At 34.8% G+C, this 17,082-nt stretch overlaps 1 protein-coding gene across 3 annotated transcripts in view; it reads right to left on the minus strand.

The window, feature by feature from the left end:
* LOC110035894 (probable pre-mRNA-splicing factor ATP-dependent RNA helicase DEAH9) overlaps nucleotides 1-17,082 on the minus strand; it is a 114,747-nt gene that overhangs the window by 92,359 nt on the left and 5,306 nt on the right. For 2 of the 3 annotated variants that reach the window (XM_020740217.1, XM_020740220.1), the window contains exons 6-10: nucleotides 5,481-5,550; nucleotides 5,253-5,338; nucleotides 1,739-1,808; nucleotides 1,480-1,575; nucleotides 1,139-1,244 (exon numbers count right to left, since the gene is read on the minus strand). In XM_020740217.1, the coding sequence (XP_020595876.1) occupies nucleotides 1,139-1,244; nucleotides 1,480-1,575; nucleotides 1,739-1,808; nucleotides 5,253-5,338; nucleotides 5,481-5,550 (428 nt within the window). The remainder of the gene's footprint in view (nucleotides 1-1,138; nucleotides 1,245-1,479; nucleotides 1,576-1,738; nucleotides 1,809-5,252; nucleotides 5,339-5,480; nucleotides 5,551-17,082) is intronic. The other variant, XM_020740219.1, reaches the window with a different exon arrangement.

A 17,082-nucleotide genomic window follows, 5' to 3' on the forward strand; every position in this document is an offset into this window, starting at 1 on the left:
CGTCGTAAATGCTTCATCTGGTCGGCAACTTCCGAAGATGAGCTAGCACGTTGTAATTCAGTTTGTATGACCCTCTAATTTTCTCTTGGTTAAATGGTTCTTCCGCTGGCGGAGGTGGAGGTAACTCCTTTTGAGTTACTATTTGTTTTTCTTTATCCATTGGAGCTGCTCTCAGAAGTAATACTCTCCCGCTCCTTAAGTTTACTTCTGCAATTTCTTCTTCTTAAGATATCATTGTTGAATCTTCTGGTGTTTCTTCTTTGTCGAAAAGATTTAAGTTGATGGCAAGTGGTGCACCGTGGTACTCGAGAACTGGCTCCTCGTTATCCGTGCAGCGGGATTCAGCAACCGGGAGTGATGTGGGTAGGATGGAGAAGGAGATAGAGAAAATAATCACCTCCTCGGGAGATAGATACAACTGGAGATGGAGATGGAGATGGAGGAACTGCAAGAAACACAGCAAATGCAGTTATTGTGAGCAGCTGCAGCGTGATGTGGGTAGGATGAGGAAGGAGATAAGGAAAATAATCGCCATCTCAGGAGATAGATACAACCGAAGGACCATCCAAACTCTCGGATACAGCCTTCAAAGGAAAAAGACGGACGCCAACGGCTGTCCTAAACAAACTCACCCTAAAAAGTCTCCATTCTAACCCTAATAAAGGAAAGGACTAGAAAAAAAGGAAAGTAAAGTAGGAAGCTTGCTAAATTTTGAAAATAAAACAACTGAAAGCCGTTTGGTTCGGTTATGTGCTCCTCGCATGACCCGGGAACCGTGTCAGGACCTCACGCCGAAGATGCCCGCGTCAGCCGGTTCATGCTAACCAGCCCTTTTCAATTAAATTACTAGGCATTACAATAAGATTGTAAGCCTTGCCCATAATTACAAACCCAATTATAATATAATTGGCTATTCATATCACCTTAAAGAATTTAGCTGGCCGCAACAATACTCAATAAAATAATTATGAGAAGGCCCAAAGGAATTAGGCTTAACCTTTTTGAATCAATGTACAATTCACTATAATGAATTATTTGAGCATTTACAGATTTTTCAAGTATTTAATGATTATTTGCCTTGAAGAAACCAGTCATTACCAGTTTTCATACTTATCAAAGGTTAAAGAAACAAATTTACCAGAAAACTGGCTTGCTTTATCTCTTGCCACCTCGACAAGCATTTGCACAGCAGCATCAATATCATCTTGACCTGTAAGAAACACTAGAACATCACCAACTGGCTCCTGCAATATTCCACAGAAGGCCAAATAAAACTACGTCAATGAAAGCCATGAAACGGCAAAAGCATGTTTTCTGCAGCGTGCCTGCTAGAAGGCTAGAAATACAGCAAATGAAAGGTTTCTGAATGATATCAGAACACTCCTAACAAAACAACTGATCTTAACAACAGTTTTAAACATGGATTGTCCAGACAAAAAAATCTTAATAGTTATAAAGCTAGTATGAGAAACTTTCTACCTTCTCATGAATTAGAAGTACCGTGTCCACAGCAGATTGCAAATAATCAGAGACGGGCTTCTGGACATAATAAATTTCCACCGGATACCCTTTTCCCTGTAATAATTGAATGGGAAGAAAAAAGTGAATCCTATTGTTGCGGGATGGAGCATAAAGGCAAACAAAATAAAAATTCTATAGCAGGTTTAACATAGCAAGTAATAAATTCTGATATGATGCCAAGCACAAAATTATTGCGGAAAAAAAAACTTCAACTTACTTCAACGGAAAGAATGGAAGGTTCTGTCTTGAGACCGCTCTCTTCAGTAGCATGTCCATCATTCTTTTTTCTGAATACAAAAACAGAAATAATGCCAAAAAGTTAGAGCATACGAACAGAAGAACCACAAAAAATATCAGAAATTTTAAGCGAAAAAATTTCAAAATAATGAAGTTGTCGCTTGGTAGGGGTGTATACGAGTCAAGCCGAGCCGAGCCGAGCCAAACTCAAGCTCGGCTCGTTTATCAAAATACAAGCTCAAACCCGAGCTCGGCTTGAAATATTCATAGCAAGCTCGTGAGCCTGTTTGAAAACATGAATAAAATTGTCATAGAGTTCAATGGAGAAGTAAGTCATCAAAAACACCAGAATCCAACTAGTCAAGCCTGCTGGTGAACCAACGAGCCAACCCTCAACGCTTGAGCTCATTTAATAAATGAGTTTCAGTTTGAGTTTGAGAGTCGAACTCGAGCTGGCTCGGCTCACTTACACACCTACCGCTTGGTATAGATTGTGAAGCGTTAAAGCTTAGAGAGGTAATTTAGTCTCTGTCAAACATGAACAGTAAAATATGGCAGGATACCAGGTCATGCATTGCCATTTAAGTGCTGCCTTATTGGCATCACTATTCTTTGTGAAAACAGTTTGTCCTTTAGATCACAAAGGCCATAAATATTTCCAATCTCAAAAGAGTTTTGGATCTAACAATGCAAAAATGAATAGATTTTCTTCATAAATAGCTTTTCAGTTAAAACCTTGTGCTTGCATTAACACAGAAAACTGATGATACAATAAGTTGGATAGACATTATGTTGATTTCTATGAACATCATTGTCTTTTGCATCGAGCATATGAAAGATGAACAATTGACATATCTTGACTTTCATCTTATTTTTAACCAATGTCAACGCATGACACCTTCGCTGGTATCCATTTTTAGTAAGCAACATTTATCACTTCAACGGATCTCAGTTTTGCATCCCTGATACATCCGTAAGTTTCTAGTTTTTAAATTTATTTGAGCTGTATAGTAGGTCAAAATGGTTGTAACAATACAATTCAACCGCTAGAAGATCACTATGTAATTAGTCCACAACTATACAATATACAGTTATGATTTTCAACAAGCGCCCCAATGAATTAACTAGGAAAAACTACAAAGCAAAAGATGGACTTTGCATTCCACTGCCACCCTTAAAGCTACCTTTCAAGTTGCAAGGTACGAAGTTTGTCTCGGTTTTTCTTCAAACTGCTAGATGTCACGTAAATCTTCATCATCTATCCATTTTTTCGAAAATCTGAAATAGCAAGTTCATTCCATAATCTAATACTACAAGTGCCTCTCATCATGCATAGTTGTTATAAAAGAAAAAATCTTCATCTACAAAGCCTATTTATCTCAATAGTTCTAGCCACAGCATTCGATCAATCAGTTATTTATTAAAAATCTGAAAACGTTTCCCACCGACCTTAAATTTCGTTCAACTTTCCATCCACAGACAATGTTTTAGCCACAGCATTCGATCAATCAGTTATTTATTAAAAATCTGAAAACGTTTTCCACCGACCTTAAATTTCGTTCAACTTTCCATCCACAGACAATGTTTTCTGAAGTGGTTCATGGCATATCCGTAAGAAGCATGGAGATATCTTTTCCTTCCACGCAGGCAAATTTAAATTAAGCTGCAGTCATTCACCACACATACTTCAGAGTTGCATTCTAACGTTCAATATCAAATTGAAGTGCAGAACATGCACCCTTTTGAAACAAATACTCATAAAAGTGCTCAAGAATATTATGAATTTGACTTAATATTTAATCATAATTTGCATGTGTCCCATATTAGTTCTACCGAGTACTCCTAAGGAATTCCATGAAAGGCCTTTTTTTTTTCCTTGGAAACTTTTTAAGACAAAATGAGTCAAATATGTACTGAAGTTGCTTCTTTAAATGCATGTCTTGTATCAATGGGGAAATATATTATCGAATTGAGGAACTTTCAAGCCTTAAAACTAGACCAATGACTTTTTCTCGAGAGGAGTTTCTATCCATAGTATAGCTTTTCCAGCATCGATGCTACCATCTACTCCAACTTAATCTTGAGAAATGAGGGCACTTTCAAACCTTTTGGATTACCTCGCTATCTCATTCATCATAGCAACGCCAACCTACTACTAACTGGTGAGTCAAACGCGAGGAGTAGCAACGCTTATCCCTAGATCTCTAAGAGACGACTTACACTCCCAAGTGAGTGTCTGTCACTCTAAGAGATTTGATGTAGATCGTCTATCATTTCCTATTCTTCAACGCAAACCACACAATCATCATAAGGCACGCTTCATTGATCTGATTCTAACAGTATAGTAATTGAAGTTATGTTCCAAATAAACTTTAAAAAGAGATTAAATGAAAATATAAATTGCATATAACAGACATAAATTACTCGAACCATATTGAATTTGTTAAAAACAAAGCATTAGATTGCAATCTTAAAAAGTTAAATTTCATCCTTGGCCATTAACTTGCTTCATATTTGTAGTATAAGCCATAATTTGCAACTAAGCTGAAGAACTAGGCTCGATATATCAATCCTTTCTTGATAAGATGCTTGTCAATTTACAACGTAACACTAGTTCAATATGAAGTGAAGATGCGGTTATAAGTTAAAACAAAGTACCACAGCTTAAAAAAGAGGGCTTTTGGACTTTTAAAGTTCAAACTCTTTATTTAATACGAACTCAAAATAATAAGATTAACCATAAAAATTCTAAAATATAAGGGCCAATCCTACAGTTTTTAACTATATGACGCTGTAGTTTACACCTTCGGTTGATTAAAAAAAATTCAAATAAATCAGGCTAGAGATTAAAAATTTGTTTTTTGCATTTTATATCAACATTCATATGCATCTTTAAGCTTTAATTGGAATGCAGGTCTAATTGCTAGTGTTAGCTTGGATTCAAGTTTAAATTCAGTTTATAGAGCTTAGAAAATGTAATTTTCATTGCACAAAAATCCAATACATCAAATAATTGGCACAAAATAAATAAAATTGAACAGATTTTAAAAAATAAGTTTGATTGGTTCACTATCCCATTCAAAATTCATGGTTAGTTACTTGTTTACTAGGATTATTTTTACCAGACCAGCGAATCATAATTACAAAATTGATCAAATGTAAACCCACCTACTTTAATCAGCATCATGAACAAGCGTTTAGTCATTAAGGGTGTTGCCTATGTGAGACTACAAACCTACTTAGTTATTCAGATGTCACAAGAAGCAATTATTAGTTGATTTAAAATAATAACAATAAATGAAAACAAAAAACAAAAAATTGGACACAAAAAATGAGGCTGGGTCCTGGATTATTTCACCAAACCAATTAGTTATATAGCCGAGTTAGTTAAAGTTTAGTAAGGTTTGAAAAAATGAGAAATACAGGATTCATGACTATATTGAAGCATATAAGCACATGAAAACCCAATAGTTAGTATGAAATCAAAGATGAACCTAGTTCGAAAAAATTTTGACATTGACTCTGCCTCTATTGTTGCCGATGAAATTATTAAACGCAGCTCAGGCCTACGACGTTGTACCTGTTGCATTGATCAAATTAATGAGCCCCATGACTAAATAGAAAAAATGTTACTAATGAAGCAGTAAAATAATAATCAACCTCAAAATGTTACTAATGAAGCAGTAAAATAATAATTCAACCTCGTAATTGAATGTTCATACCTTCTTCAAAAGGCCTAGAAGCATATCAGTGGAGATGGATCTTTCATGAGCCTCATCTACCATTATTACACTGTTTGAAGACCAGGTAGAGAAGACAAAGAAGAATACTAAATATAGAAAATTACAATTAAAACAAAAAAAAGTATAATTGTTTAGAAGTTAAAGCCAATGCATGGCATCAAGATTTGGGTTATTCATCATGCACAAATCTCCAAGCTAGCCCATAGACGATTACTAATCTCATGAAGAATAATTTAAAAGATTAATTTAAGGTCTCTTGATGGATAGGTCAGTTACACCAATCAAGGAGACAAAGATATTAAAAACTTGTAGATTTCAAGGCCACTATACCTATCCTATTTGGCTTCACCAAATTTTCTTACTTTTGAAAGCTTTAACTTTTGCAATATGTTTCTTATTTTCTTCTCCTTTGTATTGTAAAAATTCCTTAATCTATGTAATAGCATTTTATTAGCTCCAAAGGCCATTCAAATGTGTCTAGGCTTAAAAGGCCTATTAAAAAAAACTTACTTCATATTTTAAATTTATTGAATAAAATTTATCTTTTGCTTGCGCATATTTCAAATGAAAATGCATGGTAATTGCTCTACTCTTTGGTGAAGCATAGTTGTTGATTACTAAGGATTAAGTCGGTCCCTAGTCACTTTTCCAATTTTTACTTCATGCCCAAAAAAAAATAAAAGAAACCCTTAGGCCATTGAAAGGAGTGACCGTTTTAGATATCTCGGGTATTTTATTCGAAGTGATGGTGACAAAGATTGAAATGTTATTACCATAATTCAATTTAGATGGTTAAAGTGGAGGAATGCATAGAGCCTATTGTGCGACAAAAAAGTACCGCTTAGACTAGAAGGAAAATTTTATAAGATAGTGGTGAGACCTGCAATGTTTTATGGCGCAGAATGTTGGCCTGTAAAAGAGCGGCCTGAAATTAACTTAAATGTTGTTGAGATGACAATGCTCAGGTGAATGAGTGGCTTTACACTTAGAGAAAAAATATGAAATGAATATATCCATGAATGGGCTAGAGCAGCTCCAGTGGAAGTCAATATTAGATAGAGTCGTCTTACACTGTTTGTTCACATTAAATGTCGATCATCTGATGACCTTGTCAGGAGAGTAGATGTTTTAGATTTGACTTCTGTTGAGAAAGCGAGGTAAACCTAAAAAGAGTTGGACATGTTGTATAAAACATTATATTAATTTATTAGAATTAAATGAAAATATGACACTCAATAGGACATAATGGAGAAAAAGGATTCATGTAGCTGACCCCACATAGTGGAATAAAGGCTTGTTATTGTTATTGTTGGCATCGTCCCTATAAGGCTTGCCAACCCTAAAACCTTAGCTCCATCAACCCCAAGACAACTCCAACACTTTTATAACTCTCACACAGTTTCTCTCACTACCGCTAAAACTTCCCAAGGACTCAACTCTCCATCAATCCCAAGATTTCCCAGCGAAAAATCTAGCATAGAGAGATAACATCCTATTGCAATCAATCAAATTAAAAAATTCATAACTTTTTAACCATTAATCCAAAATCCACAAAATCATCACCATTAGTTTCCTCACATCATAAACCTTTGATCCAAAGTTCCTCGCACCATTTTCTCTAAGAAAAGCTAGCCATTTGAAAACCTCAAAGTTTAATCCCTAAATCTGTACAAAGTTTGAATACCCTTTTTTTCAATACCTACATAACCCTTCCACCATCACTCCAAGGGGACATCAATCAAGTTGTGGTTTTGTCATTAATGTCCTATAAATTTGTAAATTTTGAAAACTTGTAGATTCCAAGGCCACTATACCTATCCTATTTGGCTTCACCAAATTTTCTTACTTTTGAAAGCTTTAACTTTTGCAATATGTTTCTTATTTTCTTCTCCTTTGTATTGTAAAAATTCCTTAATCTATGTAATAGCATTTTATTAGCTCCAAAGGCCATTCAAATGTGTCTAGGCTTAAAAGGCCTATTAAAAAAAACTTACTTCATATTTTAAATTTATTGAATAAAATTTATCTTTTGCTTGCGCATATTTCAAATGAAAATGCATGGTAATTGCTCGAATCTTTGGTGAAGCATAGTTGTTGATTACTAAGGATTAAGTCGGTCCCTAGTCACTTTTCCAATTTTTACTTCATGCCCAAAAAAAAATAAAAGAAACCCTTAGGCCATTGAAAAGGGCATTGAAAGGAGTGACTGTCTTAGATATCTCGGATATTTTATTCAAAGTGATGGTGACATAGATTGAAATGTTATTACCAGAATTCAATTTAGATGGTTAAAGTGGAGGAATGCATAAAGCCTATTGTGCGACAGAAAAGTGCCGCTTAGACTAGAAGGAAAATTTTATAAGGTAGTAGTGAGAACTTCAATGTCTTATGGTGCAGAATGTTGGCCTGTAAAAGAACGGCCTGAAATTAACTTAAATGTTGTTGAGATGAGAATGCTCAGGTGAATGAGTGGCTTTACACTTAGAGAAAAAATGTGAAATGAATATATCTATGAACAGGTTAGAGCAGCTCTAGTGGAAGTCAATATTAGATTGAGTCGTCTTACACTATTTGTTAACATTAAATGTCGATCATCTGCTGACCTTGTTAGGAGAGTAGATGTTTTAGATTTGACTTTTGTTGAGAAAGAAAGGTAGACCTAAAAAGATATGGGCATGTTGTATAAAAAAATGATCTTAATTTATTAGAATTAAATGAAAATATGACACTAGATAGGACACAATGGAGAAAAAGGATTCATGGAGAAAAAGGAAGAAAAAGGATTCATATAGCTGACCCACTTAGTGGAATAAAGGTTTGTTATTGTTATTGTTGTCATTGTCGCTATAAGGCTTGCCAACCCTAAAACCTCAGCTCCATCAACCCCAAGACAACTCCACCACTTTTATAACTCTCATATAGATTCTCTCACTACTGCTAAAACTTCCCAAGGACTCAACTCTCCATCAATTCAAAGATTTCCCAGCGAAAAATCTAGCATAGAGAGATAGCATCCTATTGCAATCAATCAGATTAAAAAATTCATAACTTTTTAACCATTAATCCAAAATCCACGAAATTGTCACCATTAGTTTCCTCACGCCATAAACCTTTGATCCAAAGTTCCTCGCACCATTTCTATAAGAAAAGCTAGCCATTTGAAAACCTGAAAGTTTTATCCCTAAATCTGTACAAAGTTTGAATACCCTTTTTTTCACTACCTACATAACCCTTCCACCATCACTCTAAGGGGACATCAATCAAGTTGTGGTCTTTGTCATTAATGTCTTGTATGTCAATATTTTGAGCAAATAGGTTGAATGTCTTTTCCTTTGCTTTCATTCCAATAAATAATAGTCTGTACAATCTATTTTAGGTACATAATATTTTGTATAATCTTACATATTCCTAATCTAAATATTCAGCTAAAAGGAAAGAATCTTGTGCAAATATAATATTTCCTTCTTTGCAGTATTGCGAATAAGAAAACTTTTTATTCTATCTGATTTCATTTATTCTTGATTGATATCCCCCCTCAAATTGATGTTGGTTGATCAAGAAGCATGATTTTGCCGACAAGAAACTGATGACTGATGACTCTATCGAGAAAGAGCCTTAGTAAATATATCAGTCGTTTGAAGATCAGAAGAGATATGAAGAAGAGATATAACACTCTCCTCATAGGCTTCTCAAATGGAATAACAGTCCACTTCAATGTGTTTCATGCGCTCATGAAAGACGGGATTAACAACAATTTGGATGGCGCTAGTATTATCTATATGAAGACAAGTAGACTCAAGCTGAGGAAACCCAAGCTCAGCCAGCACACCCCGAAGCCAGCACACCCCGAAGCCAAATGATGCCAAATGATCTCAGAACAAGCAGAGGACATAGCGCGATATTTTGATTCAGTACATGACTTAGACACTCGATCTTGCTTCTTGCTCTTCCAAGAGATTAAAGAGTGGCCGAAAAACGTGCACCATCCAGCAATAAGTCGACGTGTATCAGAACAACCAGCTCAATCGGCACCACTATAGGCTGTTAAGATGATAGGAGACTCCGCAGAAAAGAACAAACCACAATGAAAAATACCATTCAAATACCGAACAATACGTCGAACTGCAGCTAAATGAAGATGTGTAGGCGCTTGCATAAATTGACTAACTTGTTGCACAACAAATGAAATATCAGGACGCGTAATAATCAGAAAATTGAGACTCACAACCAATAATCATATAGGCATGGTTCAGATAAAATGTCGCAATCATTATGTTGATATTTGACATTTACTTCCAAAGAAATATCAGCAGCACAACCATCTTGAAGACCAGCCAAAGCAATAAGTCTTTTCGTATAGTTGTGCTGATGAAGAAAAATACCAGCGGGAGAAGAGTGAACCTCGAGTTCTAAGAAATAAATTAATGACCCCAAATATTTCATATGAAAAGAATCTTGAAGACGTTTCTGTAGCTGAGACAACAATTAATTGTCAGATCTTGTTATGACAATATCATCAACATAGACTAATAAAAAAATGATTCTCTTGTCAGTCTTGCAAAGAAATAATGATGAATCATACTGACTTTGATTAAAAGAGAAGCTAAGAAGGGTATTGCGAAACTTTTCAAACCAGGCCCGTGGAGCCTGTTTTAAATTGTATAGGGACCGTTTGAGCTTACAAACATCAAGTGAAGGAGTAGAAAACAAGCCTGGAGGAGTCATATAAACATCTTCTTTGAGATCCCCATGTAAGAATGCATTCTTAACACTCATCTGCTTTAAGAACCAGCCTTTAGATGCAACAATAGATAACACCAACCGTACAGTACTCAACTTAGTCACAGGTGCAAATGTTTCTTCATAATCAATCTCGTATTCTTGTCGATTGCTAAGTACTACCAATCTTGTCTTATATCTGTCAAGAGAGTCATCAGATCGGAGTTTAACAGAATAAACTCATTTACAACCAATGGGTTTAACACTTATAAGACATGAGACAATATCCCAAGTGTGATTGTCTTAAAGCGCCTGAAGTTCCTCTTGCACGGCTTTTACCCAGTGAGTTTGTTTAGCAGTCTGAACGTAAGAGATAGGAACAGTAGTATCAGTTAAAATTGCAGAATACTCATATCTATCTAGAGGACGGATACACCGAGTTGATCATCAAATACTTATTGGTGCACTTTCTGGATCAGGGTCGGGGAGGATTGAAGATGAAGGGGGCAGGCGTCGTGTGTAGCCAATGTCTGGCTTGAACCTTTTATCAGCAGAAGAATTATCAATTTGTGGAAGTATAATTGTATCTAGTGTCGACACATGATATTGAAAGTAATATTCATATTCAAAGAAAATCACATTTAGAGAAATATGTCATCGACTATTAATCGAGTCATAGCACACAAAACCTTTATGATTAGAATTGTACCCCATAAACGCACATCGTACTGACTGAGCTGTCAACTTATGACGTTCATGAGCAGGTAGATGAACAAAGCAAACACATTCGAAAATATGTAGCATACGATAATTAAGATGTTTATCAAAAAGTCGATAGTAGGGAAACTCATACTTCAATTGTTGAGATGGTAAATGATTAATGAGATAAACTGCAATAGATAAAGCGTCAGTCCAAAATTTAGCTGGAACAGAAGATTCTATCAGTAATGTGCGCATAGTATCCAATAGATGTCGATTTTTTCGTTCAGCAACTCCAATTTGTTGCGGTGTATAGGGACATGAACGTTATGAAAAAATACCTTTGTTATAGAGAAATACTTGAAACTTATGTGTCATGTATTCACCGTCATTGTCAGACCATAAGGTTTTAATGCAAGTGGAGAACTGAGTTTCAACATATGTTAAAAATGTTTGAAATACAGTAAATACTTCTGCTTTGGAACGCAAAAAATAGATCCAAGCAAATCTCCAGATCCAAGCAAATCGACTGTAATCATCAATAAATGTCACAAAATATCTATATTAAGCATGTGAAATAACTAGTGTAATTCACCAAACATCACTATGAATAATATCAAAAAATTTATTAGTACGACTGTCTGAAATAGGAAAAGGTAATGTCTTACTTTTAACAAATTTACAAACTGAACAGTTACCTACTAAATTCTAATCTGTAAAATAAAAAACGTCACTTTTAAGTAAATGCTTCAACACCATCTCATTTAGATGATCTAGTATTTTATGTCAGATGTTTGTCTTATTCTCAACAACTGAAGAAACTAATGACATTTTGAGGAACAATAAACTGTAATGTAAACAGTCTGCCCACTTTAGGCCATTTCGCTATCACCTTCCCCGACACCTGATCCTGCACAATACAACTATCACGAAAAAAATATACGTCACATTTATTATCCACAATTTGACCAACAGAGAGTAAGTCAGTGATAATTTAGGAGAAACCAAAACAAGTCTGAAGAAGGAGTTAATATCACCAATTGTCATAATTGGAACATTATTTCCATCAATAATCTGAATATGTTGAATATCAGTGTACGGTTATTGGTTATGCAATAAATCAATTATGTCTGTCATATGATTTGTGGCGTCTGAATCAACAAACCAAGGTGAATGAACGAAAGTAATAGTTTTACCTTTCCCTTGAAGACCGAGAGCAGAAAAGGCAGAGAGAATCATCTGTTGAACCATATCGGGTGTGACAGTTGATTGATTATTGGCAGCAACTGTGGATGTCGAGTCAGGATTGTGAGTGTCGGATACCGTGGCATGAAGTACTTGTGGTTTGCAGTTTTGGGGTCATGTAGGGCACTCCGTAAGAGTATGTCATTTTTGCTTGCAATAATTACATACCTTATTTTCATAATTTTGTGCACTATGACCAAATTTCTTGCAGTTGTAGCACTGCACTGGTCCATTCCCTTTGGTCTTAGCAGCATATGTCATATTAATTATTTCTGATGATCCACCTGTTGTACTGATAGCTTGTACCAATAGCAGCTTGTGTTGTTAATCTTTGTTCTTTGCACAGTAATTCACCAAAACATACATTCAAACAAGGAACTGAATCTCTGTTCAGCAACCCAGCTCAAGCAGTTTCAAATTCAAGTCTGAGTTTCATAAAAACTTATCACGGCGACTTTCTTCATGAATATCTTGAAGACTAGTTAAGTTTTCCTTGGACACATTAGCATAAATAATGTCAGCATATTCACTCTACAAATTTAAAAAGCCAGAATAATATTATTCAATTGAAAGATTACCCTAACTATAATTACTCGTGTCAAGTTCTAATTGGAAGTGTTTCGCAGAATTATCTTGATTGTAAACGCACTTCAAGTATTCTCACATTTCTTTAGCTGTGTGAGAGGATCGTAAATTGTTCACCATATGAGCCTCACTAAATCCCAAAATCCAGGAAACATCTGACATCTTTTGCTTCTCATTGACCAAGATCTTTTTGGCTCAGTAGATGTTGGAGAAGACCCATCAATATGGCCCCAAAGCTCCTTCCCTTTTAAGAACATTCTGAGCTGAAATTCTCATGCGACATAATTCTTTCTCGTAGACCTGATAGCTAAGATTTCAGAATACATTCTAAATAGAATTTTCATTGATCGAAATCAACCAGAAATCAAAGAAAGCCAAGATATCCAAAAAAAATCTCAATCGTTGATCTAAATCAACCTAAAAGATTCAAAAAAATCGTGCACTGCCTTAAATTAGGAGAGGAGTCTGAAGCCAAAGATGAGCCCCCGATCCATAGAGTGTCACGATCAAGGATGTATATCGGCGTTGAAATATGCCTACTATACCAAAGCCGAAGATACAACCGATACTATTAGAGCATAAGCAGACGAAGGAAGCCAAGTGGACGAGAGCAGAAGCGGTTGAGGCAGATGAAGCGGACAAAGAAGTTGAGCGGTCGAGCGGTCGAGCGGTCGAGCGGGAGTTCGAGCGGTCGAACAGAGGAAGCGGTCGAGCGTTAGCGGTAGTTCGGGCACGAGAACATTGATTGAGCGGTCGATTGGTCGAGCATTCGAGCGGCAGTTCAAGTAGGCGAACAGCGGTCGAGGGGCAGTTCGGGCTATCGAGCGAGCGGCACAGAGGAAGCAGTTAGAGCAAACAGGACAAGCTCTCCAAGCTAAGCAGACGACTCCAAAGATTCACATGCTAAGCTCTCCAGGCTAAGCAGACGACTCGAAAGATTCACATGCTAAATATTCGACGTGGCTCTGATACTATGTCAATATTTTGAGCAGATAAGTTAAATGTCTTTTCCTTTGTTTTTATTCTAATAAATAATAATTTGTCCAATCTATTTTAGGTACATAATATTATGTATAACCTTACATATTCCTAATCTAAATATTCAGTTAAAAGGAAAGAATCTTGTGCAAATATAATATTTCTATCTTTACAGTATTGCGAAGAAGGAAACTCTTTATTTTGTCTCGTTTTCTTTATTCTTGATTGATATTATAGACCTTACATCATATTGATATTAGAGTCAAGAACTCCAAGGAAGTCGTGGTCAAGGAGCATGAAAGCACACTTCATTCACAAAAAAAAACAAGTGATATTGCGACATGTTTGGATGCTTTTTTGTGGCATATTTAATTTTCAGTTTACTATTATATATATATATATATATAATGGAAAACTTCTTAAAAGTTTATTTTTATCCAAGTTATTACTACCACTAAAAAGACCTAACCTAACCTTTGTGTGAATCTGCCATAACCTTAATTATTTTGACTAGAAAGGTTGTGTCCCACCAAAAAAAAAAAAAAACATACCATGAATTAGAACTAAGACTAATAAAATCGAAGCTAATAAAATATATTTATGTGATCACCATTTATACTTTGCCAATTTTCTGCATTTATTGTTATTTAAAAGGGTTGCCTGTTTTCCAAACTTTCACTTGTAAATGCATTAGGATATATCGTGCTAAACTATAAATTTTAAGACGCAATAACACTTTATCAAAAAGGCATAAATGTCTAAAAGGGGCTTGAGTGTAAGTAATCTTGTACCCTTCCACACTCTAGTAAGTCCTCTTCCCCTTAATTTTACTTTTATTACACATATAATCGATTTCCCTCACTCATATAACAAATTTTCCCTCATCCTTTTCTTATTCAATGTTTACAAAAAACAGAAACCCTCCGTATAAACATGTCCTCAAAATATGCTATAGCTTGCCCACACACCGTGTTGCACCCATTGGCACACCCTTGAGCACCACCATGCTCATCTTCTTGTGCGTGCATACACACGTATACATGCACATACACCTACGCGTTCGTGCACTCATGAATGTCGCAAACGGTGGTGACAATAGCATAATTAAGCCTTTACTGAAGTGTCTATTCCAAAATTCTATTAAATTTCAGACTCAATTTTGGTTTTATCAAAATACAATGAAGCATCTATGACTATATTTTGGAAATTTGAAAATTTTAATGATTTTTGTTCCAGTTGACATGTGAATTTCAAGAACATCAAAAATTATAATTGAGACTTTTTCAATAACTTACTATATATTTTCGAAATATTGATATCCAAAGCTAAGGGACAATTGATATGTTAGTGAAAATTTGTATGATCAGGCACGAATCTTGATGCATTTTCGATAGAAGATCTTCCAAATCCAAATTTAGAATCATCTATGCTCTTATTTCAACAAATTAATAATTAAATTGAGCATCTTGACAATACAAACATAATGATATTGAAAATGATCCAATCCGAGTCCAAATAAGCTAAGGATCAAACACTTGAAATATAATTGAAGGTTTTGGTTCATTAATTAGACCATCAAATAACCTCTAAATTTATCATGTTAATAATCAAATTAAACGGCTCGATAAATGGAATCCAACGAGAACAAGATCATTCAATTTTGAGATCATTAAGACACTTAAATGTTAAAAAAATGACTTGTGATCGAAGAAATCAAAATATACTATTCAATTGAATGTTTTGAGATGTTAGCTAAATTAATTATAAATAGGTTAATATTTTTCGCAAGAACGAAGAAGAAAAAAAGAGGAGCTGGCTAACAACTAAAGCATAACTCGTAAAAAGATATGCAGATGAACGGTCGTCAATTGATATCGACCACCACCAGCGACTGTTGCAGCCAAATACAGCTTTTGAAGCCAAATACAGCTATTGTAGCCACCAACTATAATTTTTTTGTAGCCCAAGTATGACTATTATAACAAAACTCTTATTATATACTTGTAATTATTAATTTTTGTAATCTCCCCTTCTTCGACTCAAGAAAAGAGTGGATCCCTGTACTTTCAATTACCTAGTGAATTATTTTGATTGGGCCAGATCCTGTAAATCTATATCTTATCGGGATTTTTCCACTAAAAAATTCAATTATCTCTTGCATTTATATTTGTGTGTGTGCTGAATAATTATACTAAGTTAATTCTTAAGATTTTTGTATCGTTGAGAATTTTCTAGTACACAACACTGAAACATGCAGCTATAAAGTATTTTAATACAATATATTAAAGTACATGCATTTCTTTAATATATTGTATTAAAGTACTTTAATAAATGCAAATACAAAAAACAATATATTACTTTAATAAATGCATTTCTTTATTAGCAAACCAAATAGCCTCTAAAATTATTCGTACATTTTGAAACAAAAAACAATGTACTGAGAATAGTTGTTGATGCCCTATCTTGAGTCAACTTAGGGTCTGTTTGGGGCAGCTTTCTGTCTACTTTCTTTGTCAGACCGCCGCCACGGCTCTATTTAAGAAATGTTTTTCTTGCTGCTTTTTAAAAATTTTTGTGGTAGAAAGGTTTTTTTCAACCTGAGTTGTTAAAATAAGGTGACTGCCAGAAAGTTATGGTCTGACCTTTTTAAAATAAAATAAATTTGTAATAGCCACCGTAGCTCTTTGAAAAACAGCTTCTTCTGCAACACCTTCACATTTGCTTCTTCAAACAGCTGCAGCTGCCCTAAACAGACCCTTAGTCATCTCATCCTAAAATTCACAAATTCATGGCTTTTCCATAATAAAAAATGACTGAAGTGTCTGTCCAGATTTCTACTTGCTTTATCACAACCACCTATATAAATATTTTACTCCAATCAGACTCTTTTCTAATTTTAAGGTTATTTTTTATTGTGAAAATAAGCTTTGCAATCCCAGATCATCTCTTCAAGATTTTTTATTAGTGAGTTTTACCTAGTGATATAGTATGACATTTTGGAAAGAAAAAAATCATTAAGTTAGTAGGATCAAGATTTTTTAGCAACCCTAAAAATGGATTTTGAAAACATCATTGATAATTGTCTCACTAATTTATCAAAAAAACATGTAAAATCAAGCAAGAAGGCAACCCTCATAGCCTTAATAAAAATGCAAATGTTATAAATTAGAAATACTTTTTCAAGAAATATAATGAAGTTGACTAAGTCTTAATTCAAATTAGTCATTAGTATTATCCTATCAAATATTGTTACGTAATTGGGTTCGTGCCTCATTCCAAATTCATAAGAAATTTGGATCAGATAAGCACCTCCTCGAATTTCCTTCTAAAATGTACACAAGACTTGTTTTTAATA

The sequence above is a fragment of the Phalaenopsis equestris genome, unplaced genomic scaffold (assembly GCF_001263595.1).
Source record: "Phalaenopsis equestris unplaced genomic scaffold, ASM126359v1 Scaffold200668, whole genome shotgun sequence".
NCBI lineage: Eukaryota > Viridiplantae > Streptophyta > Magnoliopsida > Asparagales > Orchidaceae > Phalaenopsis > Phalaenopsis equestris.